Below are 25,727 nucleotides of genomic sequence, written 5' to 3'. Positions count from 1 at the left end.
GTGAATGAGCCGTTACTATAGAAACAATGACGTATTAGAAAGACAGCATTAATATAAAGCTGTGATTTGTAGCTGCACTACTGTCAGAGCTGCTGTTCATCAACACCCTCTGACCAATCAGAATCTAGAATTCAGCAGCACACTAAAATCACGTTATCACAATCTGTAACGTTCTTTTTTCAATTTTATTTCATTATGTTTTTCATCAGGAGCTGGAGCACAAATTTATCACATTATTAAAAAACAAGTTGAACAGATTCAAGAACCTACTTAGTGCTGATTACCCAGCATGCTCTGAGGAGGAGGAGGAGGACTGTGTTGGAGAGGGTGTGCTGAAGATCACACTACACCTCCTGAAGAACATGAAGCAGAAACACCTCGCTCACAAACTGCAGATCAGTAAGAGTTTTAGATTATTAAAATATTCTATAAATTCTATAAAGGAGACAGACTGGTCTTCTGGTCTATATAATCATACTGATACATTTTTATTCACATCAATAAGATTTTTTTTGTAAACAAATGAATTAGTAGTAGAAATAATCCTAGAGAGACTGAGGAGGAGCTTCTTCACACAGGCTATACAGGCTCTCAACCAGAACTCCACATAGGACTCAACTGATTGGACTTGCTATGTTTCCTTCACACATGTGTTGGAGCTCAACAAAAACCAACCAGACTGAACATTTAAACATTTACACAGAACTGCAGCACACAGAACATATATGTTGCACATTTCTCGTTCTGTTTACATATAAATGAGGACCACTATTGAACTTTAAAGATGGACAATACCAGTGCTGCTCATCATTTCATTTCACACTCCATGACCACACACACTGCTGCTGTTTCACACTGCACACATTACACATTACATCTACTTTATACAGTTTATTTATACACTTCATACTTTTTACATTTTTACATATTTCTACTTTCTACTTTATTTTATTGTAACAAAATTACTACATATTGTAGATTTTATATTTTACATTATTTTCTACTGGCATTTGCCTTTTATTTTCTCTTTAAGTCACAAACAGTCGTGTAAACATTTCACTCCATATCATACTGTGTATGGTCGTGTATGTGACGAATAAAAATTTGAATTAGAATTTTAAATTTGATTCTTAAAATGTCTCTTTATTTTTATGTATTTATTAAAAATTGATTTTATTTATTTATGTATTATACGTGCATGAAAATAATGACATCACATTTCTCCTGTTTGTTAGAGCTGGCCTCTGTGTATCAGCGGAAGCTCAAATCCAAACTTCTAGATAAATGTAAAAGAATTAATGAAGGAGTCTCACAGCATGGGACATCAACACTTCTAAATCAGATATACACAGAGCTCTACATCACAGAGGGTGGGAGTGGAGACGTCAATAATGAACATGAGGTGAGACAGCTTGAGACAGCGTTCAGGAGACCAGCAGTAGAGGACACACCTATCAAATGTAATGAGCTCTTTAAAGACAAGTCTATCAGAAGTGTGCTGACTAAAGGAGTAGCTGGAATTGGAAAAACCGTCTCTGTGCAGAAGTTCGTTCTGGACTGGGCTGAAGGGACAGTGAATCAGGACGTCCTCTTCCTGTTTCCTCTTCCCTTTAGAGAACTGAACTTGGTCAAGCAGGAAAACTTTAGTCTGATTACACTTCTTCATCAGTTTTTCCCTGAACTTAAGGACTTGGAAGTAATAGACAGTGATGTCTACAAAGTTCTGTTCATCTTTGATGGTCTGGATGAGTGTCGACTTCCTCTAAATTTCCAGGAGAATGAGATGTTGTGTGATGTGACAGAGTCAGTCTCAGTGGATGTGCTGCTCACAAACCTCATCAAGGGGAACCTGCTTCCCTCTGCTCTTCTCTGGATCACCACTCGACCGGCAGCAGCCAATCAGATCCCTCCTGAGTGTGTAAACCAGGTAACAGAGGTACGAGGGTTCAGTGATGCTCAGAAAGAGGAGTACTTCAGGAAGAAGATCAGTAATCAGAGCCTGGCCAATAAAATCATCAGACACATGAAGTCTTCCAGAAGCCTCTACATCATGTGCCACATCCCAGTCTTCTGCTGGATCTCAGCCACTGTTCTAGAGAGAATGTTGGGTGAAGGAGAGAGTGGAGAGATCCCTAAGACCCTGACTCAAATGTTTACACACTTCCTGGTCTTTCAGATCAAACACAAGGACCAAAAGTACCAGCAGAAATGTGACCTTGATCTTCCCCAGACCAGAGAGAGTATCCTGGCTTTGGGAAAACTGGCGTTTCAACAGCTGGAAAAAGGAAACCTGATGTTCTATGAGGAAGACCTGAGAGAGTGTGGCATTGATGTTAAAGAAGTGGCAGTGTACTCAGGAGTGTGTACTCAGATCCTCAGAACCGAGTCTGGACTCCACCTGGGGAAGATGTTCAGCTTTGTGCATCTGAGTGTTCAGGAGTTTTTGGCTGCTTTATACACATTTCTCTGCTTCCTCGACAAAAAGACAACAATAAAACAAACCACTGATCTGTCTGGTCTTTTCAAGAAGTCTGAAATGTCTGAGTTTCTCAGGAGTGCAGTGGACCAGGCCTTACAGAGTGAGAACGGACACTTGGACCTGTTCCTCCGCTTCCTTCTGGGTCTCTCAGTGGAGTCTAATCAGAAGCTCATACGAGGTCTGCTGTCACACACAGGAAGCAGTTCTGACTACCAAAAGAACACAGTCGAGTACATCAAGTTCAAGTTTGAAAAAAATCCATCTCCAGGACGATTAATTAATCTGTTTTACTGTCTGAACGAGTTAAATGATGATTCACTGGTGAAAGAGATCCAAAGCTACTTGAGCTCAGGACGTCTCTCTGAAGCTGAACTCTCACCTGCTCAGTGGTCTGCTCTGGTCTTTGTGTTACTGACGTCTGAGGGGGATCTGGAAGTGTTTGAGCTTCAGAAGTTTATAAAGTCAGATGAATGCTTTAAGAGACTGCTGCCAGTCATACAGGAAGCCACAACAGCTCTGTAAGTAAAACCTGTTTCTCTCTTCAACAGAGAGGAACTAAACTGTTCTGATTGGATTTTACAGCAAAATGTCGATCTACTCTTAGTAATTTATTTATTCTAAATATGACTGCATGGTACTGAGACTAGTGTTGGACATCAGTCTGATACTGAGCACATTCATGTGAAAAAAATATTTAATACCAACATCTGATATCAGGTGATACTATGTGATGTAGTGTGTTTTATAGAGCTAATGTACAGATAGACGAGAAACAGCAACTGTGATCTGCATATACTTAAACAATTAATGCTCAAAACTGTTTTCTTAAGCTCCTCTGACATTTTCTCCTTTCAGACTCAGTGAGTGTAACCTGACAGAGAGAAGCTGCTCGGCTTTACACACAGTTCTCAGCTCAGAATCCTCCAAGCTGACTGAGGTGGATCTGAGCAGGAATCCTCTGGAGGACTCAGGAGTGAAGCTGCTTTGTGCTGGACTGAAGAGTCCAAACTGTAAACTGAAGACACTGAGGTTGGTTTGTCTCTCATATTATATAGACTTTACATAAAGGGTATACAATCAAGAAACGCACATTACAGAGGAAGATGTATCTGCACAGTCTTTCATTAATTCTTGTGTTCTTGTCACCATCACTATAATATGGTGATATACCTCCACTAAATCATCTCACAATGTGTTTTAATTATTTTACACAGTACAGTGACATCAGTGGTGAGTCTGCTCACAGACAACTGGATAAGTTTATATAATGATTTTGTTTTCTCTGTAGACTTTCAGACTGCAGTATAACAGAGGAAGGATACACTGCTCTGGCTGAAGCTCTGAAATCATCTCACCTGATAGAGCTGGATCTCAGAGGGAACGACCCTGGAGACTCAGGAGTGAAGCTGCTCACTGATTTACTACAGGATCCAGACTGTACACTGAACACACTGAGGTGAGGAAAATATACATAACACAAGTTATTATAAAATCATATTCATGATCATATGTAGGGATGTTACAGAATGAAAGTGTTTATTATTAAATATTAAATATGTAGGGTTTCAGCTCTGGGTCAGAGGTAAATCGAATCCTTAAGTATTCGGGGTTAATTTCACTAAACTGATTTAAGATTTATAGCATACACTTCATGAACGTTTAGCATGATTTAGTGTACCTTACCAATTCTGCTTACCCGGTGGCCACCGATGATAATACAAAATCTGGTATTTACCAATTATGAGCAAGGTAATGTAAGATCTGGGCAAATGTTTTAAACTTTTAAATACGTGACCAAGACAACAGTTCTTTATAAAGTAACAAGAATTTGTTTAACTCATCTATGATACATGAAACTACGCTACTTAAACACACACACAAGAACATACTAACAGGAGTGTGAAAGTTAATGTTGTTCTTCTAGTACAGTTTACTAAACCTGAGAAAGTCACAAGAGCAGAGCCTTGGGTTAAACTTACAGTTTAGTTATGAATCGAGCACCACTTTTCAGCAAGTTATGAAGCTTTGTTTGTTTACTTGCGTTACGTGAGAGTTGTTCTCGTTGGTTCGCCTTCAGCGAAGGGAATCACAGCGTTGCTTATTGGTACTGTAGGTGTGCTGAAGTTGAGATGACGTCTTTGGGGAGAACACTTCAGAGAGGCGTTACCATGGCAACGCTCTGGAACTTCTTCTAAAGGTTTCTTCATTGCAGGACTTCTGGCACAAAGTCATGTTGAGAGACTTGAAGTTTTTGAAATGTTCTTGAAGAGTGGATTAAAGAGAAGTCAAGCCTGCTTGCTTCCTTTAGACAGCGTGACATTCGGCCGCAGAGCGCCTGCAAGGGTTGGCGGTAGCATGAGCTGCGAGTGGTCGAACTTGCTGGTTACCTCATGCCGCGGGTCCGTCCCTCAGCCGTTTGTCTCAATCAGAGGTGGTTACATGGTTCCTACTTTTTGTGCATGCATTAACCTATGGTTTGGTCTGTCACGTAGAAGGCCACCTCAGTGGAGTTTTAGTAATTTAGACAAAGTGTATTAACATGAATCGTGTTCAATTGATGATCTTTCCATACACATTAATGCTTTTTGTATACAACAAGCTTTTATTCGATACCAAACATCCCATACCTTGCATACTCATTCATACCTTTATCTATAGAAAGTGGTTATACATGTTGATTACACTTCCTAAGTTTAGGATAAACATGTTGAACACAAAATAAAAACATCAAACATCCTATGTGAGCACATACATGTAATTTTATATTTGCCCTACTGGCATACTTTAACTGATTGTCATTATAAATGTCCCTGAAGCAGGTTCTTTGTTCTTGAGCCACGAGATGAAGCAGAAAACACATTCTGGTGGTCAGCAACTGCCAGGGGGGTTGTGAAACTGTCTTCTTCCTCATGTGCAAGGAGGTTGCTTGCAGATTTACACCATCTGAGTTGGAGATGTGTAAACTGCTTCTTTCTTGTTTGCTGATGTTGTGTCTTCCTTCTTCAACGGCTTGCTGATTTGTACCGTTTGAGGTCAGGGTTGGTGAAAGACGTCTGGGTTTCGTCTTTTGACCGGGTCAAGCTTCCAGCTGCTTTGTATTACCGAGGGACATAACGTTGTCATCATGGCGCCGTGTTGCTAGAAGGTGGCAGATTCACGGCTCCCTTTTCGGTGGCCTGCTAGTGCCTACAATATCTTAATGATGTGTGTATTACGCAAGATATATCGTGATATGTACGATCTGAACCTACATTTTATTTGATTCACATGAATTTGGAACTGTTTGTGACTCACTACTGCTCAACATTTTTTTACTGTTTAACAGTTTAAACCTACACTTGTGTCCTGTGATTTTCACACAGTTGTGTATTGTGCTTGCAGTGATGTACAGATGTGGCCATTAAGACTGCGCGTGTTTTCCCGCGGGATGCCTCAATTTAGCGTGCGGCGCGCCGCAACTTGCCGTAAGCAACATTCGGGAATTTAAATAAATGTGTTGTGCTTCACTAAATATCCGCCAGATGGCGCATGGAAGGACTTTATTTAAACGCCGGACCAAGTACTGTACAACGAAGAATTGTGTATAATTACTTAGTCTAAAACAATATTGTTCCCAATGCTGAAGCAAACATGAATTTTATTTTGCTTTACAACAGATCTTTCATGATAAATGTGTGTATATGTGCTTCATATTATTTTCATAATGATAAAATGAGATGCCCAAATTCGTGCTTTAAATTTCTTAATAAGTTTCTAATATATTTTTTGTAATGTTTTAACAGGGACATAACAGTGAAAGACATGGCAATGTCTCGGTTTAAATGGTATTGAAATTAATTTAATTTCCTGATAGGAGGCTATCTGAGGCTGTCTTAACTATGCGAATGTCCTGATTCGTAAATATGCCAACATATCTTATTTAAAACGTAAAAAATGTGTCGACATCATCAGAAGACATGAATGAACTATATATATTATATTATTAAGTAAATATTATCTTATGACCACGAACTTCTTCGGGCTTTTTATAATAATCATCATATTTGCTGTTTGTGTCCAGCATTTAATAATTATTTCATACATTAATTAACCACGGCTGGAAATAATAGCTGGAATGTGATGTGATTGTGAATTCATGACTAAAATAAAGCTGTTTGTCTTTTGTAAAGTACTTTCACTTTACAAAAGACAGCGTTTTTTCAAAAGGTTGATAAACGTGTGTTGTACAGTATATACACCCTGACAGCGCGCGCAGTTACTCACTTCTCACCTTTCATGTAGGTCTGCTCGGACTTATTTGTTTTAAACCCCTCAAAAATGTGTGTGTATACAGCCCCAAACCTCCATCAGTTATTAACGATAGCATCTATTTAGAAAAAATGCCCCAGTGATTTCGGAGCTTCAGGAAATCTCCCGGCGCTCTGCGCATAACACCGGGCCAACTCATGTCGGAAAGAATTTATAAACGGTTTCTAAACGTGGGCTATTGTTTTTTTTTTTACTTATAGTATTTGTTAATTTAATTTAATTTAAATGAGGTTTGGGCTCAGGACTTCGATTCGGCATCGTGATTCTCCTCTTTAATTTACTCCATAGTTTTAATCAGCGCTCAGCCGCATGCATAAAGTTTTCCAGAGCGCACCGGCAGAAGTAGACTAATGATTATGAACGCGTCGGGAAAACAGCAAGCAGACTGACTCTGACCATTTAAAAAAACGTTTGCGTTCATTTTCTGACGCGCTCAAGTTCACCAAAAACAATACAGAACAGCGCAGCTTATTTGCTTTCAAACATTTACAAAATCACGTTTTTTTGTTATTGTGAGTGCGCTTAAATAAAAGTTGAGTCTTATAAAGGCATGTAGTCTTATATAGTTTTATTATATAGTTTTTGCACATTAATCAGAGTCCTCATCTGTTACATTTTTGAGGACAATAGTTTTTTTTTTCAGCCTGTCACGGCGTGCGCCCAAATCAATATCGCTCCTCGCTCACTAGTTAGGCGGCCTCTCCTTCAGATATGCGAAGAAGCGGGGCTGCGGAATTAGACACGAATGGTGAAGAAGAGCTCTCCTTGCTAATATTCCCAGGCTTCTAATCCGCGCTATAAAATACTCGGGGTTTGTTATATCACGACCTGGTTCGGGAACAGCACCATGCAGGACAGACGAGCTCTACAGAGGGTGGTGCGATCAGCTGAGCGCATCACCCGCATCGAGCTCCCTGACCTGCACTCGATCTACAACAAGCGGTGCTCGACCAAGGCCAGGAAGATTGTGAAGGACCTCAGCCACCCCAATAACGGACTGTTTACTCTGTTGCGGTCTGGGAAGCGATTCCGCTCCTTGAAGGCCAACACAGAGAGACTGAGGAGGAGCTTCTTCCCGCAGGCGATAAGGTCTCTCAACCACAACCACACCACTATGCAGAACTACACAATATTTTCATAATTGGTCAAATCCATCAATCTTCTTACATCCATGAACACTATGGACAATTACACGCTCACCTTCCTTCATATATACACTACATGTCGTACGTTACATCCTGGACCATTGCACAAAGACACTTCAATAACTTTGCACACCTACCTTCACAACTACACTTCATTTTACAGTTTTACGTTTACATCCTGGACCAGTGCACAAAGTCACTTTAATAACCTCTGCACTAAGACACTTTGTTCCATGCACATTTGCACACACCGTAAAGTATATTTCAATTTGCACAGTATATTTCTATTTTGTACATCCTATTTCTATTTTTATTTTTAGTTCTATTTTTTCATAGCACATTTCTATTTTTATTTTTAGTTCTATTTTTCCTAGTTTAATTTAATTTTGTAATTTAATTTCTATCGTATTTCTTTTATTCATATTTATTTCTTATTTGTAAAATTTAACTCTCTTTTAGAGTCAATGGCAGTCGTATAATACATTTCACTACATTTCGTACTGTGTATGTTTGTGTATGTGACAAATAAAATTTGAATTTGAATTTGAATTTGTTGGTTTACAGTGGATTTTACTACGCGGTGTGAGTGAGACGCGTGCACACAACGCGGAAGTGCGGCATGCAAATGGGGCAAATGGAATGCGCCCCAGAGACTTCAAAGAAGAGCCAGCGCGAGCGGACGGAGGCAGGAGCTGCTGTCCGCGGATGGCCGTCGTACTCGTATTTTATAGCGCAGGGTGCAAACCCGGGATCATTGGCATGGATGAGCTATGTCCAGCTCTGTACCAACATGTCATGTGGGCATTATAAGACTAAAAAGTGGCAGCTGGCACGCCTAAAAATAGACGCTGGTTAATTTTTTTATAGTCTAAATTAAAATCCTCCTCTTTAGTGCCTCCTATTCCTATTAATCATATTGTTCTTTTAGTGTCACTGCGTGTGCTTACAATGCCAGACAACATTCAAATGCAAATTATTCACTCTCCCCAAGTGTGAATCAGCTGTTCTCACCTATACATATTAACCTATACGTTCTCACCTAAAGTGTTTAGGTAAAATTCCACCTATACAAGTGTGACAAATATGCAAAGAAAAAAAATAGGAAGGGGCAAATACTTTTTCATGGCACTTCACATGTAGTCAGATTGTTCCACTGGGCTGAAACTGTAGCAGGTGGAGTTATAGCACTTTTCAAATCACACTTACTATACACTGATATGAATAACTTTGAATGATGAATGCTACGTTAATATGATCTCGGTTTGATGACTTCACACCTGTTGTAAAGGTGAGATGGGGGATTACAGTAACTGTGGGTGCGCTTCACCTCGGAGCGCGCTGTCGCGTTGAATTCAATGAATAGACTAAAACTAAATCATGTTTGCTTCAGCATTGAAAACAATATTGTTTAAGGCTAACTTTATTAAAGATTATACACTTTTGTATTCTTTGTCCACACACGTGGGCAATTTTTAGATATTGATCCTGATTTTCTGAGCAAATCAAACAGAATAAAATTAGTAGCAGCATTAACTTATGCTAGTTATTATGATGGTGGTCAATATTAATTGAAATAATGTTTCTCAGCATTATTTCGTGTTAATATTGACTACCATAATAATTAAAATGAGTAACAAGTTTACTAGCGTGAGCTACTGCTGCTACTGATTTTATTTCAGCTTACCTGTCCAGTTTTATTGCCATTCCTTTTAAAATATTGTCTTTATAGATTTATATGTTGTTTGTCTTGATGTTCTTTTTTTTTTTTCGTTTCTTTGACCCAATATATGTTCAGTGATACTTCAAATAACATGTTTAAATAGCATTGATTTCTGTATTGTGTTATATTTTTATACTAGTAACTGGTGTTAAAAATGTATCTCCACATTAATGAGCCAATGTATTATGGTGTGGGCTGCTGTGGGCCAGGAAGTCCAGGGACACTTTTTGGTCCCAGTCCGCCCCTGTAATAACGAATGGAGAAAGCGCAGTCGAAGCCCGGGGATTCTGTGTTCCGCGGGGGCCAGTCGTGAATAGCTGACACTCAGTGACAGCCAATGAAATTGAAGCATTTTTGCCGCTTTCCACGTGGTGTGGCGTTGCTTAAATAATATCCGTATAATATCCGTATATCCTATAAAATCGTCCAGACCCTGGTTCGAATCCCGCTCTGGGTGAAAATGTAATAAATGTGAATCCTTTGTTTTACACTTTTTGCTTATGATAATCATTAAATTATAGCAACTGTGAGGTGAGTGCTAATGTGTTTCATAGCTTAAGCAAAAAAAATACTGTTATAGGCTAACGTCTTTGTAGTCCTTTTGCACACGCGCGGATGCTTAACAATAATAAGAATAATAAATTCGGAGAACTACTACTACTAATAATTCTGAATAAAAAATGATGAATAAATACATAACAGTTTGAGCTTGACACGTTTATGAGCTCTGTCGCTTGCTGTCAATGGGCGCCTAAGAGACATAACATTTTTCGGCTTCAGTAGACAAACAATACTTTAGACTGAAACACGACTGCCCCCTACAGGTATTGCAGGGCATTTTCACAGCTTGCCGCGCGCACTCGCGGCAAGTCGTGGGATCCCTTTTCCGAAAACGTGCGTTTTTAAAGGCCAGATCTGTAATCAGGTATTAATGAGAAATAAGGAACTGTATGAAATAAAATTACTAATATTGTCCTGATCTTCACATTTAAACTTGTAAAACAATCTTTACACTCAAAAGTATATTTATCACAGATCCACAAAAAGGATTATACAGTGTAACCTCAGATTGCGAGTAACCCGGTTTGCAGTCTTTCCGCAAGAAAAGCAAAAAATGTTAATAAATTTTGTCTTGATAAATGAGATTTGTCTTTATTTATGAGTGCCAAGTATCACTGAGTATCATGTGGCACGCATGCGCTTCTTATTTAGGTGCTGAGAGTCACGTGATCACAGCTGAGCCAATGGTTCTTCTCTAAAGCATCTTTTAATTTGTTTGTGTGTGTGTGTGTGTGTATACTCGTGGGGTGGGTGTAAGTATGTGTGCGCACGTGCAGTGGTGGGGGTGTGTGTTTGTGTGTGTGTGGCTCCCTTTCCCCCTTCCTTCTCTCCTCTCTCTGGTCTCAATCACTGCAGCTAGGATTCTTTTTGTAGTAAAGTGGGTTTATGCCACTAGATGGCAGTAGTGAGTAATGGTAAGGATTTTCATGTCCAAAAAGAGCGGAAAACAAGCCGCTGAATGCAGGAAGCAGAGAGCATGTGTGTCATTAGTTTTTGTTGTAACTATTTAAGACCTTTCTGTTGTTGTCAATAAAGGCATAAGTTAAAGAACTGTCGGCTCTGTGGTACTACACTTTTCAAAGGTAAAGTGAAGATTAATTTGTTTTATTTTTACTTTATATTTTGTATTAATTATTTTTAGATGAATATTTTTGGGTTGCGGAACGAATCGTCTAAGTTTTCATTATTTCTTATGGGGGAAATTCACTTTGATATACGAGTGTTTTGATACACAAGCACGCTTCTGGAACAAATTATAATTATTAGATTCTGCTGTAATAACATATTTAATAATTTGTACGTTTCTTTCATCAGCTACTTGACCGGTTGGGTGTAGATATCAGGCTAATAGATCCAAAGTCTAATTCTGTACACTTGTGCTGTTTGTGTTAAATTTTTTTTTCTTGCAGTCTGTTGAAAAGTGCTGAGGCGGAGGAAGCCTGTGCTTCTTTAACTGAGCTTCTGGGTACAAACCCTTTACTGCAGAAAGATCTGGATCTGAGTGGGAAAATATCTGGAGACTTAGGAGTGAAGCAGCTCTCAGTTCTACTGAAGGATCCACACTGCAGACCTGAGAAACTCAGGTGTGTGTTCTGATTTCTGCACCTTATCTTGTTCTCCTTAGAACCAGTAGTTGGTGTTTCCACCCGACAGCTCCAGGGTGCTTGTGTTTTTTTTTTTTTTATCCTGGTAAAGTATGTGAATGTTTGTGAAGGACTGAAGTGCAGTGTGGTTTCCCTCCTCATGTCCAGCGTTCACACCATAGACACTGCATTCACCACCGTCCTGATCGGGATAAACCCCGTGATATATATATATATATATATATATATATACTGTATATATATAGTATACACACATTTAAATCTAACTACTGCTGTAATCGTTACTGCTGCACCAAAACAATGTTTATCAGACAGTGATGATAAAGAGTCTACTGCAGTGTGTGTACAGCCTGGACAGAGTAATTAGTTATAAATGTTTAATGTTTATGATGGTTGGTTATCTGTTCTGTATTTAAAGATCTGTGTCTCAGCTGTGTTCTCTGTCTGCAGGCTGAGTAAGAGCGGTATTACAGAGAGAGGCTGTACTGATCTGATATCAGCTCTTACTTCAAACCCTTCACACCTGACAGAGCTGGACCTGAGTGAGAACACCCTGGGAAATGCAGGAGTGAAACAGATCTCTACTCTACTGAAAAGTTCATCCTGTAAACTCCAGAAACTTGCGTATGTCATTTAATAGCATAAGTTACTGGATCAGTGATATTTTTACTACACTGTCAGTATATTTGTATCCTGTATGAACTGATTTTAGAGTCACTCATTCAGCAGTGCATTTAGATTAATCTTAGTCAGTAGTGGTTAAAAGTTGAAGTTAAGAATGTTTACCTTCTTGTTCCTTTTCCAGACTTTCAGACTGCAGTATAACAGGTGAAGGATACACTGCTCTGGTTAAAGCTCTGATGTCAAACCCCTCATCACACCTGGTAGAGCTGGACCTCAGAGGGAACGACCCTGAAACATCAGGACTGAAGGAACTTAGGAATTTGATGAAAAATACAAAATGTAAACCAAAGACTTTGAGGTAAGATTTTTCCCCCATATTTGTAAAATCCAGCCTTAAATTTTCAGTAACTTTTCATTGTTGTGTAAAGCCACACCTGTGAATTAAGATTCAGTCGTCAGTGACGCTTTAAATTAATGTTTATTCAAAATCTGCTGATCACAGGGTCAAGTGTTCCAACCGCCCCCTTATCTTACCCCAGATACCTTACCTCAGGGTGATTACATGGGACTGATGAGAATCACACAGTACATATAGAGATTCATATGTACATCATATCATATCAAAAGACGTAAATCAACTTTTTATTCGCTACAAATTACATCATTCACCATCACCTCATACCTGATAACCCCCAGATCTCATCATACCATAGTCTTGTTATTATACTGCAGTGTAAAATTCTTTATTTTTTATTCCTCCCCTTATCTCCTTCAGTGATGTATACGGGAGTTTCCAAAACATGTTTTTGTTTTGGGCAAGAACTAAATTAGACAATTTGGCTATATTCAGATGATGATGATGATTATTATTATTATTATTATTATTATTATTATCATCAGGTGATCCATGTGTGTATTAGTAAATTGTATTCACACTGTTAATTAGTAACACTGTTCACTACTTCAGTTTGACTGTTCTACACTGTTCAGCTGATCAGTACATATCTAAAGCCCCCACTGCCCCCAGTGCACTACACAACTGCATGGACCCATATTTTTCTATAATGTCCTAATTAATTCCAGTTTAAATAAGGAATTGTTTAAAACATCGTAATTTTAAAATATTAACACTGCATTGCTGTAAATATAAATAGTTTTAGCATTTATTCAGTTCAATTTGATTCATTTTTATGTATATAAGACTTTTAACAGAGGTCATTGTCACAAAGCAGCTTTACTGAATCTGAATAAAATGATGGAAATCAGTATAAAATGTGTGAGAGAATATGTATAAATCAGACATATACAGATATATAAATGTATCTCTTCTCTCTCTCTCTCTCTCTCTCTCTCTCTCTCTCTCTCTCTCTCCAGGTTGTTGAAAAGTCCTGATGCACAGAGAGCTTGTGATCATCTGACTGGTGTTCTGGGTATAAACCCCATACTGCAGACGGATCTGAATCTGAGCGGGAAAATAGACGGAGACTCAGGAGTAGAGCAACTCTGTGTTTTACTGAAGGATCTACTGAAGGATCCACACTGCAGACCTGAAACACTTCAGTAAGAACTATTATTCTGTAATCATCTGGAAACTTCCATTACTAATGTAAATGTTGAATGGTTTGTTTTCTGGTTTGATTAGTTCGGTTTCTGTGCTTTTAGTACTAGTGAGTAGTTTAAAGAGAACAGGCTGTACGTAGAGAACTGATTTCAGATTAAATCACCAAAGCACTTCAATACACACAGAACACAGACAATGGAGTATTAATGGGAGATTTTCTAGCCATAAACCCAGAGTTAAGTGTGATGAATTGTTCTTTCAGACTCAGTGAGTGTAATCTGACAGAGAGAGGATGTTCAGCTCTGCTCACAGCTCTCAGATCAGAATCCTCCACCCTGAGGGAGCTGAATCTGAGTAAGAACAGGATTCAGGATTCAGGAGTGAAGCTGCTCTCTGCAGAACTGGAGAATAAACACTGGAAACTGCAGACTGTAAGGTAACGTCTAATTACTACACACACATCTAATACACTGACAATACTGAACTCTCGCCCCTTTCACACAGACAGTGTGGGAATATTGTAGCGTCATCACACCTTGGTGTTCTGTATAAAAGTAATGGAGGTGGAATCGGGGGTTGTTGTTGTTGTCATGGCTTTAATCCGGGAGCAGAGATAGTGATGAGGCTGAGAGTAAATGTGGGTGAAAGTGAGACACACCATCATGGAACATTTGAGATGTGTGATGTGTGTAACACACCACTGGGAGGTTTAAACTGCAGTAAACACTTAGCGGCTAACTCACTGATATGTTATGAATGTGTATCATGAACAGTGTTAAAGCCAGAGTGCAGCAAAAACACTGAACTGAAGGATCGACTGAGACTGAGACTGATCAGTAGTGACAGACATTTATTACAATCTGTTTTAAATATTTAAGTGTTTTAAAGTACAGCTAACTGCCCTGAGTTTATTATAGCATTAATAGATACAGATAAGATTTTTTCTTTGACAAATTCCACCTTCTGTATCTATGATTGGTTTAGTTTTCTTAGCTGTGACAAAGAGCACAAAGGTGGGACTTAAACCCAGCATGTGTTCATTACAGTTAGGCATTTTTGAGTGATGTAAATGCTACAGTGGTTAATCAATCGGAATGTAGGTCCTACCGTCGCCGCGCTCGGCGGTACCGTTTGGCTTTGTGCGTTTGCTGGCTTTTACCGTTGAGTGGCGCTATATAACTACTGACTGACGCCTCATGCCTTAGTTCATTCTCTGCTGGATTAATGAGACACGGAGTTTTATAACTGCACGTAGTAGCGGATAAAATCAAGTAAAACATTGTAGTTAAACAAATTTATAATCACAGAACTAAAATGACGATACAAATGTAGAATTTAAATTAAATTAAATCTTATTAGGATCAAATTTAAACAAAATAAATGTTAACACAGTGAGCCTTTAAATTTTATCACGTGTAATTAGAAAAGACGCGTGTAGGGTTTTGTGTCATCTTATATCTTGTGTTCTTTAAATTTGTAATAGATTTATTAACTAAAATAAATGACCATAAAAATTATAACATTGTCAGGACGTTCTACTGCGTCAGCTGATGTTGGTCATTCAGCCCCGCTTGTGTTTGTGCGTTATTATAAGAATGAAATGCAGTAGACTGTTATGATCTGTAAACGGGTTCGACCCATGTTGCACGGGCGGCACCATAAAGCACGGACACGAGGCGAGGTCTTACAGGAAAAGGGTAATTTATTTAGGTAAAATAGGGAAGGAAAGGGTTGAAGGAGGGAGAATGGAAAGAAAGGGATAAAGGTTGTGCATGTGCAGTTCCGTAGGCAGTGCCACACTGGCATGCGGGCACACAGCTGACGATAAGTGTTGGTGCGCGGAGTGGCAGAACTGAGCACGCGGAGGCAGCGCTCCTGCACACTCCCCCATGATGGCGCTTCTCCCGCTGTCGATGGCCGGCGGGAGTCCTCGCTGACGCAAAAACTTAACACAAACGTCTTTGCAGCCTTTTCCTCTCTGGCAGCGGGGCTGCGAAGGCGGGCACGGTGCGGGAGTGAAGATGCAGCGGGAGCTCGCGCAGCTCTTTCTCGGGCTGTCCTCAGCGCGGAGATCAAAGGGCGGAATTCTAGTGTCCTTGTTTAAAGTCCCTGGGGCGCGTCACATCGCCCCACTGACATGCTTTTTTTTATATTCTCCATTACATCACGTACTTCCCAGACCTCAGACAAACCTCCGCGCCTTGCTTTTATAATGCGGAGCAAGGCCGAGATCATATTAACGTTAATTATCGCCAGCCGGCACAAATAGGCGGCCCCGTCCCTTTGCCGCCTATTCAGGGAGCCTACGGAGTGAGGGAGTAGTTATAGTAGATTTGGGCGTACACCCATCACACGCGCACGCCGTGGCAGATTATCATAATTGTCCTAAACTTGTATTTCATAAGGTTTTCCGAGCGGTGGTACAGCGCAACGGGGGTCATTATTTACTATTAAACATTAAACGAATTTACAAAACTTAATGTGTGCGATTAAGCGCTGATTCTACGTAGGAAAGTAAAGAAGAGGATCCTGATGCTCAACATTCCGGAGACCAAACCCCATTTAAATTAAATTAACAAATATTGCAAGTAAATAACAATAGCCCACGTTTAAAAAAGGATTTTTATTTAGATTATAAAAGATAATCCTGCATCTGTTTTAGGTGTTCCAGCTGCCACTGTTCTAAAATTCAAATTAAATCAAATCTTATTAGGATCAAATTTAAGCACAATAAATGTTAACACAGTGAGCCTTTTGATTTTATCACTTGTAATTAGAAAAAAAGCGTGTATGGATTTGTATCTTATTTCTTGTGTTCTTTAAATTTATAGTAGATTTATTAACTGAAATAAATGACCATAAAATTAAAACAGTGTTAGGACGTTCTACTGCATCAGCAGATGTCGGTCTTTCAGCCCCGCTTGTGTTTTTGCGTTATTATAAGAATGAAATGCAGTAGACTGTTATGATTTGTAACAGGTTCGACCCATGTTACTCAAACAACTCAGTTCAGGTGTAAGTAAATGTCTGTGCTGTTTGGGGGAAGGACGTGCTAATGATTTGGTCGGCTCTGTGTGTGTGTGTGTGTGTGAGAGAGAGAGGGGTGTCGCGGTAGTTTTCAGTGAAACAAAGGCTCAGCTGAAAAATGTTAGACACATCAGTCACTTAACCCCCAATAAAAGGTATTTGAGTGTTATGATAGTTGTAATATAACAGATGCGCACTGAATACTAAACCTAAACCAGTCACGGAGATTAATGAACCAAGATAGCCCCCATACCCGTTAAAAATAAATAAATAAATAAAATAAATACCAAAGAATATTATTGTGTATAGACTGATTAAAAACAATGCAATTTATGCTATCATAAGGAAAATAACAAGTTCTTCCATTCCAGTGATTAAAAAAGGTAAGAATGTCAACTTTAGAATCTAGACTCCAGGAGATTAAAATTACACAAATTGAAATCACTGAAAGTCTCCAGAAGAGCCTCAGATTCAAGAGGTTTTTAAAGTGGGGAGAAGTGCATTTCAGTTCCTCTGAATAGGTGAGAACAGCCGATTCACACCTGGGGAGGGTGAATAATTTGTATTTGAATGTTGTCTGGCATTGTAAAGCACTATAGTGACACTAAAAGAACAACCCAGGATTAATAGGAATTCTTATACTGCATAAACATTATTTAGCACAAAAAAATTCCTCGCGCTCGGGAAAACTATGCGTGCCAGGGGTAGCTCAGTGGTTAAGGCATTGGACTATGGTTCGGGAGATCCCAGGTTCAAACCCCACAACCACCAAGGTGCCACTGTTGGGCCCTTGAGCAAGGCCCTTAACCCTCAACTGCTCAGATGTGTAATGAGATAAAAATGTAAGTCGCTCTGGATAAGAGCGTCTGCCAAATGTCTAAATGTAAATGTGAATGTAAATGTGCGGTTGAGCGCTGGTTAGACTATAGGAAATTAAATCGGAGGTTTTTTATTTAGACTATTAAAAAAATAACCTGCGTCTATTTTTAGGCGTGCCAGCTGCCACTTTTTAGTTAGAAGTTTTCAATACAAAGCTTATAATGCCCACATGACATGACGGAATAAGGCACGGCTGGTGATGATTGGGGTTTGTTGGGTTACAGTGGATTTTACTACGCGGTGTGAGTGCAATGGCCATCCGTCTGCTCGCGCTGACTCTGCTCTCCGCGGATGGCCGTACCGCCCCCCTCCCACCTCTCGCTCCTTTGAAGTCCCTGGGGCGCGTTCCATTTGCCCTGCTTGCATGCCGCACTTCCGCGTTGTTGCACGCGCGCTGCATACACAGCGCGTAGTAAAATCCACTGTAGCCCAACAAACCCCGAGTATTTTATAGCGCGGGGTGCAAGGCCGGGCAACGATAGCAACGATAGCTCACCAGTCATGTGTAATTCTGCGGTCCCGCTGCTTCGCATGTCTGAAGGGGAGGCCGCCTAACTAGTGAGCGAGGAGCGATATTGATTTGGGCGCACGCCGTGACAGGCTGAAAAAACTGTGTCAGATTAATGTGCAAAAACTATATAATAAAACTATATAAGACTACATGCCTTTATAAGACTCAACTTTTATTTAAGCGCACTCACAATAACGAAAAAACATTGTGATTTTGTAAGTGTTGTGATTTTGTAAGTGTTGTAAGCTGCGCTGTTCTGTATTGTTTTTGGTGAACTTGAGCGCGTCAGAAAATGAACGCAAACGTTTTTTTAAATGGTCAGAGTCAGTCTGCTTGCTGTTTTCCCGACGCGTTCATAATCATTAGTCTACTTCTGCCGGTGCGCTCTGGAAAACTCCATGCATGCGGCTGAGCGCTGATTAAAACTATGGAGTAAATTAAAGAGGAGAATCACGATGCCGAATCGAAGTCCTGAGCCCAAACCTCATTTAAATTAAAATACCAAATATTATAAGTAAAAAAAAAAAACAATAGCCCACGTTTATAAATTCTTTCCGACATGAGTTGGCCTGGTGTTATGCGCAGAGCGCCGGGAGATTTCCTGAAGCTCAGAAATCACTGGGCATGTTTTCTAAATAGCCGCTATCTTTAATAACTGATGGAGGTTTTGGGCTGTATACACACGCATTCCTGCCTAAACAACTCTTAAAACTACACCTGTGACACAATAAACAGTAATATTTCAAACATTCTGCAGGCTGATATTTGGAGAAAGGAAAGAATAATGAATAAACCAGTTGTTGGGTCAAAATAACCCAACCAGGTGTTCATTTGTAAACTACATCTCATATGAGCCAACATGAGCAACCCAACAATGTGTTTAAAGTACCTGAAATAATCCAGAACTTAAATAACAATAAACCGATACAGAGATACGCTGTATAACGGTCACTGTTGTATTTACGGCAACGAGCAAAAATGTCACTTTGCGCCACCTGGCGGCCATTTTACGAATGACTTTGAAATGCAACTGATTTATTTTGGCCGCTGACGTTTTTACGCGGCGGTGAGCGCGACGGTAATAACCATTCCAATTGATCAACTACTGTAGCAGAAGCACCTCACCTCATTTTTCCTCTTTGTGCTCTTGTGTGGATGTTTATCACACAGTGATGATAAAGAGTCTACTGCACTGTGTGTACAGCCTGGACAGAGTAATTAGTTATAAATGTTTAATGTTTATGATGGTTGGTTATCTGTTCTGTATTTAAAGATCTGTGTCTCAGCTGTGTTCTCTGTCTGCAGGCTGAGTAAGAGCGGTATTACAGAGAGAGGCTGTACTGATCTGATATCAGCTCTTACTTCAAACCCTTCACACCTGACAGAGCTGGACCTGAGTGAGAACACCCTGGGAAATGCAGGAGTGAAACAGATCTCTACTCTACTGAAGAGTTCATCCTGTAAACTCCAGAAACTTGTGTATGTCATTTAATAGCATAAGTTACTGGATCAGTGATAATTTTACTTCACTGTCAGTATATTTGTATCCTGTAGGAACTGAGTCACTCATTCAGCAGTGCATTTAGAGTAACAATGAATCTTAGTCAGGAGTGAACAACTTAACAAGAGAATGTGAGTTACGTTAGAGTCGGTTTGTGAGTTTAAGGCCATAAAGAAGCAGCTGCATGTTGACGGGGCATAGAACAGAACCTCTTGCATAGCAAAATTACAGCACTGTGCAAAAGTCTTGACAGATCATGACTGGGAAGTGTGTGACAATCCCAGTAGATCAGCAGTTCCTGAAAAACTCACTAGCACATCTGGCACTGACCTAAAGTATTAATTTTGTAGTCTTTACAGACTTTACAGTCTAATAAATTGTTTTCGTCCACACAGAACATTGGAGAGTCTGTACAAAGACTTTGCTTTTGTTAAGTATTCCTTTAGTTCATTGATGTAAATCTTCATAACACACTGTATTTCTGCAGCGCTACAGCTCTGTCTTTTGGCTCAGTTTGCACCTCACATCTACCAAAAAGCCCTAAACCACAAAACACACAGCATGTTAGGGCCTGTCCACACAGAGACGCGTTTCGCTGTATACGTATACAGTACATTTTTTATCGTATTGGCGTTTCATCCACACGGATCTGGTGTTTTAGGAGACTGAAACCTCTATTTTTTGAAACCGGTTCCCAAAGTGGATAAATCTGAAAACGACAACCTTGGGTCTTCGTGTGTACGGCCAATCCGTATATTTTGTGAAACGATTATGTCATTACATCACGTGTCGGCTGCGTCACACGTAACAGCAACAACAGTATTGGCGGACTACAGGATTGTGTTCGTGTTGCTACGAAGCCTGCTAGCTTTATTACAGCAAAATCTATTGCTTCTATGCAACTGTTATGAGCAACAAGCGATAATGGACAACACAATCTTGGTTCGTATACAGCGCGAAGGTTATGCGCATGCTCAAAGTCTTCTTCTCCGTGTATAGTGTATCTCTATGGCAGAATTACAGCGCCCCATACTGGTCTGGCATATATATCATACACCGTTTTCAGTGGTTTCGTGTGTACGCAGATATTTCTTGAGACGACGCCGGTTCACGAAAAAGTCACAGTCACAGTTTTCTCATTTTGTTTGGAAGTGGACTGAGATCACATCGCTCAAATGTTCTTAAGCTTGAGTGTGATTGCTGTGTTCTCATCTGTCTAAAGAACCACAACCTGGGGGAAATATAGTAGGGTTAGATTCAATCTTAATAAATGTTCCATATGTGAAGCACCAAAATGAATCAAAAGAGAATAAAAGACTTTTATCCTCTATACCCCTTATATTGACTTACTTTTGTTCCAGACTTTCAGACTGCAGTATAAGAGAGGAAGGATACACTGCTCTGGCTGAAGCTCTGAAATCATCTCACCTGATAGAGCTGGATCTCAGAGGGAACGACCCTGGAGACTCAGGAGTGAAGCTGCTCACTGATTTACTACAGGATTCAGACTGTACACTGAACACACTGAGGTGAGGAAAACAATAAACAAACAAACAAATGAATAACTCACTAAATCAATAAATCAATAATCTAGATGCTCACTGAAAATGATTTAATTCTGCTGAATTATTTAATTACAATCGTAATGTTAAAGGGTCTTCTGAATATCTAGGAAAAAGTTCTGAATAGAGTTTTGTGTTGAATAAACCTAAACAGTAACACTACAGTAACGCTATTAGTTATTAACTAATTATTTAAATGAATTATAATTTATTAAGAAATGATGGTTAGTGTGCACTAATTCTGTAGCTGATACAGCCGGATACAGATACACATTAAAATCAGAAACTGAATCACAGCTAAAGCACATAACCATCAGTTCCTTGTTGTTTCCATACACAGTTATTAATGTGCTGATGTTATTTACTCTACAGGTTGTTAAAAAGTGCTGATGCAGAGGAAGCCTGCAAGTGTCTCACTAAGATTGTAGGTAAAAACCCGTTACTGCACAAGGAGCTGAATCTGAACTACAGAACAACTAAAGACATTAAAGTGAATCAGCTCTCGGCTTTGCTGCAGGATCCACATTACAGACTGCAGAAACTCACGTAAGACACAACTCTACATGTGGGGATCGAACCGAGTGTAAACAGTTAAACACTTTTCTCCTAACATTCCAGGACATTTAGATAAATTTACTATAGATAGTGATGTAATGGCTAATTTGTAGGTGTACATCTGATTTCATATTTTTGTCTTTAAACATCAACACAATGGATTTTACATGGAGCAGTTAAGATGTAATTTAAGTGTAGACCTCTTTAATTCAAAATAAACATGAATATTACACTAACACTCTATAAATTATAGAAATAAAAAAACAGTGCCTCTATTTTGATAAGCTCAAAAGTAATGGGACAAACTATCACAGAAACAAAAATGCTCATAGTGAATTGCTCATAGTAATTTTGGTCCTACTTTTATGAGTAGGAGTAAGAGCAATTAAATTAAAATTTTAAATGTAATTTTTAAAAAATAAAATTTTATTTGTATAGTGCTTTTAAAAATTGTCATTGTCGCAAAGCAGCTTTAAACAATCCAAAATTATGGAAATGTGTGTGAAATGTGAAAAATGTGAAAGAATTAAAAATGATTAGATCGTCCCAACATTCATTCATCGACGTTCTTAAAATGTGAGATCACTCCTATCTCTATCAAAATGTAGGAGAGCTCCGGAGGTCCTAACTGGTTAGTAGTAGTGAGGAAATGGTGTTCAGGCAGAGACACGCGCGGAGAAGAGACGTTTTGGTAACACAGAGAGGACATAAATGATACCTTTGGACGAACATGGAATACTTATTTTGTAACACATCACATGCGGTCTGTAACTGGTTCTTAAACACATTTGGTATTCTGTCACCACAGGTGAATGCTACTTTACATTTTTTAGTAACAGTGAAGATACAGCTTTGAAATAGTGATGATTTTGGTTTATTACAGCCGACAATGTCAGAAATAATAAATCAAACTTTGCTCTTACAGCACCACAGATTGCATGCACAGATTCATACATTTCCCTCACATTATCCTGCTTTGATCACAAATTAGAATCAGGGCACTAACAAGGTAACTGACCCACACAGTGACGTGAAAAATGTACAAACTAATGATAGAAAACTGATTGTGCAAATATCACCAGCATTCTGGATTAATTTTTATTTTCCGCACCCACTGTGCTGCTCCTGGTGAGATTCTGCCCTGGACACCTGCCTATGTCACCCCTACCTCAGTCTGCATCTGGTTTGTTTTCTGTGTTAGAGACGGACAATTCAATTCAATTCAATTTTATTTGTATAGTGCTTTTAGCAATTTTCATTGCCGCAAAGCAGCTTTACACAGTCAAAAGAATTATTTAAGTTTGTATGAAATGTGAATTTGTATGAATCAAAATGGTCAGTTTGTCCCTGGTGAGCAAGCCGAGGGCGACAGTGGCAAGGAAAAACTCCCTGAGATGGTAATAGGAAGAAACCTTGAGAGGAACCAGACTCAACAGGGAACCCATCCTCATCTGGGTGAAACAGAAAGCAGTAAATGATCTGCATTTATACAGTGTGTAGGGTGGGAGGCAGTTCAGCTATAATAGCTGATGTTAACTGATATTAATATGGAGTCCAGGTAGTTATTGAAGACCCAGGTAGACTTGTAAGAAGTTTCAGTCATGAACTATCGAACTGTCAAGTCCCCAGAGAAACAGTTGCCAACACCAGTCAAGGCCAGAACCATTTTCTAGGTAGAGAGAATCATTCCCAGACACCAGACGCATCCCAGAGAGACACACGGGGCATCCATGTGACGAGATCTTCAGGTCAGACAGGTCCGGAGGGCAGAGGGAGTCTGGATCACTGGCAGCTCAGGAACGACATGTGTAGCTCGACAGAGAGAGAGAGAAAGAGTGAAAGGGGGAGACAGGAGGAGAGAGGAAAGAGAAAGAGGGGGAGAAAGAGAAGAAGAGGAGAGATGGCAGTTAGGTATGGTCACAGTCACACAATGTATAATGTGAATGTATATTAACTGTGGAGTGCAAGCAGAGACTCCGGCAGGACTAACTATAACAGCATAACTAAAAGGGAGAGCCAGAAGGAAACACAAACATGAGGGCTTCCTGACATGTAAAGCAAACAATCACCTCACCGTCAGCAAACCTGAGTGATCAATGAGAGTGAGGAAGACAGCATCCAAACATACCAGTTCACCATAATACTCTACGTCCATGAGTCCCCCAGATCTGCTCCTTTACCTAAGGCAAATCTATTTATAAAAATGCTTGGCTAAATAAATAGGTTTTTAGCCTGGACTTAAACACTGAGACTGTGTCTGAGTCCCGAACACTATTTGGAAGACTATACCATAATTTTGGGGCTTTGTAAGAAAAAGCTCTGCCCCCAGCTGTATTTTTCATAATACGCGGTACTGACAAGTAGCCTGCATCTTTTGATCGAAGTAGGCGTGGCGGATCGTAAGACACTAGCAGTTCGCTTAGATACTGTGGCGCGAGACCATTTAATGCTTTATATGTCAAGAGTAGTATTTTAAAATCAATGCGAAATTTCACAGGGAGCCAATGGAGTAAAGATAAGATAGGGGTGATGTGCTCATATCTTCTGGTTCTAGTGAGGACTCTCGCTGCTGCATTCTGGACTAGCTGAAGCTTATTTATGCATCTAGCTAAACAACCAGACAGTAAGGCATTACAATAGTCCAACCTAGAGGTGATAAAAGCATGAACTAGTTTTTCTGCATCGTTTAGCGACAATAAATTTCTTATCCTGGCAATATTTCTGAGGTGAAAGAATGCTATCCTGGTAATATTATCTACATGTGCTTCAAATAAAAGGCTGGAGTCAATAATCACACCAAGGTCTTTCACTGTTGCATTTGATGGAACAGAAGGGCCATCTAAAGTTACGGTGTGATCTAAAATTTTACTCCTAGCTGTATTTTCATTGTGTAATTCTCCATTGTGTATCCCAAGAGAAACTGATACGTTTACTGCTGTAACCAAACGTAGTTAATACACATTTTCATGAGCCACTGTTGGGGGAGGGGCAAACATAATGGGTTTCTTGGGGACGGGCACATTGTGGTGGATTTGAGGGATGAAGGGACTGTGCATGTGGACAGAGAGAGGTTGAAAATGTGTGTAAATACCCCTGATAGTTGGGAAGCACAGGTCTGGAGTCAGGTCTGGAGTCAGGTCAGGCCCAGCAGCTTTCTATATGTTGATGCTACAGAGGGCTGTCACACCTCATGAGTGCTCAAAACAACAGTCTGTGGAGTGTCAGACAGGTCACAACTGGCTGGAGGTTGATTATTGTCTTTGTCAAAGCAAGAAGTTGTTAAGATCCTCCACCTGGTTTCCAGTGTTGTTAGTTGGTGTAGACTGTGTGTGATTTTTCCTTTTGTAATCTGTGATGGTCTGGATGCTTTGTCACATCCTACATGGATTTGTGTTACTATTAATGTCCTCTTCTATCTGAGGTTTGTAGTTGCATTTTTTAGACCTGATGTCTCTTTTGAGGTTTGCGCAGACAATGTTGCAGGCTGAGAGATCTCATGATTTGAAGGTCATGTCTCATATTTAAAATCAGATGTTTGACTTCGCGGATCCTCATTTGGGTCACTCAGATGCTGTTGCTAACAGTGACATTGTCAGCACGGTGGTTAAGGTAAGACAGTGCAGATGAAGTGTCCACCTCTAGGTCTGTCTCATGGACAATTATATTTCATTCTGTATATTTAAAAATAAG

General features: G+C 39.7%; 1 protein-coding gene across 1 annotated transcript in view; it reads left to right on the top strand.

The window, feature by feature from the left end:
- The first annotated feature begins 224 nt into the window (after window positions 1–224).
- The window catches only part of LOC128527601 (NACHT, LRR and PYD domains-containing protein 3-like), a 232,018-nt gene continuing 206,515 nt past the window's right edge, over window positions 225–25,727 (top strand). Inside the window, exons 1-10 of the mRNA XM_053500064.1 lie at window positions 225–399; window positions 1,236–2,997; window positions 3,335–3,508; window positions 3,768–3,935; window positions 11,623–11,796; window positions 12,268–12,441; window positions 12,623–12,799; window positions 13,816–14,001; window positions 14,265–14,438; window positions 19,725–19,898. Coding sequence (XP_053356039.1) covers window positions 363–399; window positions 1,236–2,997; window positions 3,335–3,508; window positions 3,768–3,935; window positions 11,623–11,796; window positions 12,268–12,441; window positions 12,623–12,799; window positions 13,816–14,001; window positions 14,265–14,438; window positions 19,725–19,898 — 3,200 coding nt within the window. The 5' untranslated portion in view covers window positions 225–362. The remainder of the gene's footprint in view (window positions 400–1,235; window positions 2,998–3,334; window positions 3,509–3,767; window positions 3,936–11,622; window positions 11,797–12,267; window positions 12,442–12,622; window positions 12,800–13,815; window positions 14,002–14,264; window positions 14,439–19,724; window positions 19,899–25,727) is intronic.

Source organism: Clarias gariepinus, chromosome 7 (genome assembly GCF_024256425.1).
Source record: "Clarias gariepinus isolate MV-2021 ecotype Netherlands chromosome 7, CGAR_prim_01v2, whole genome shotgun sequence".
Taxonomy (NCBI): Eukaryota; Metazoa; Chordata; class Actinopteri; order Siluriformes; family Clariidae; genus Clarias; species Clarias gariepinus.
This window is presented reverse-complemented; position numbering and strand designations above follow the sequence as displayed.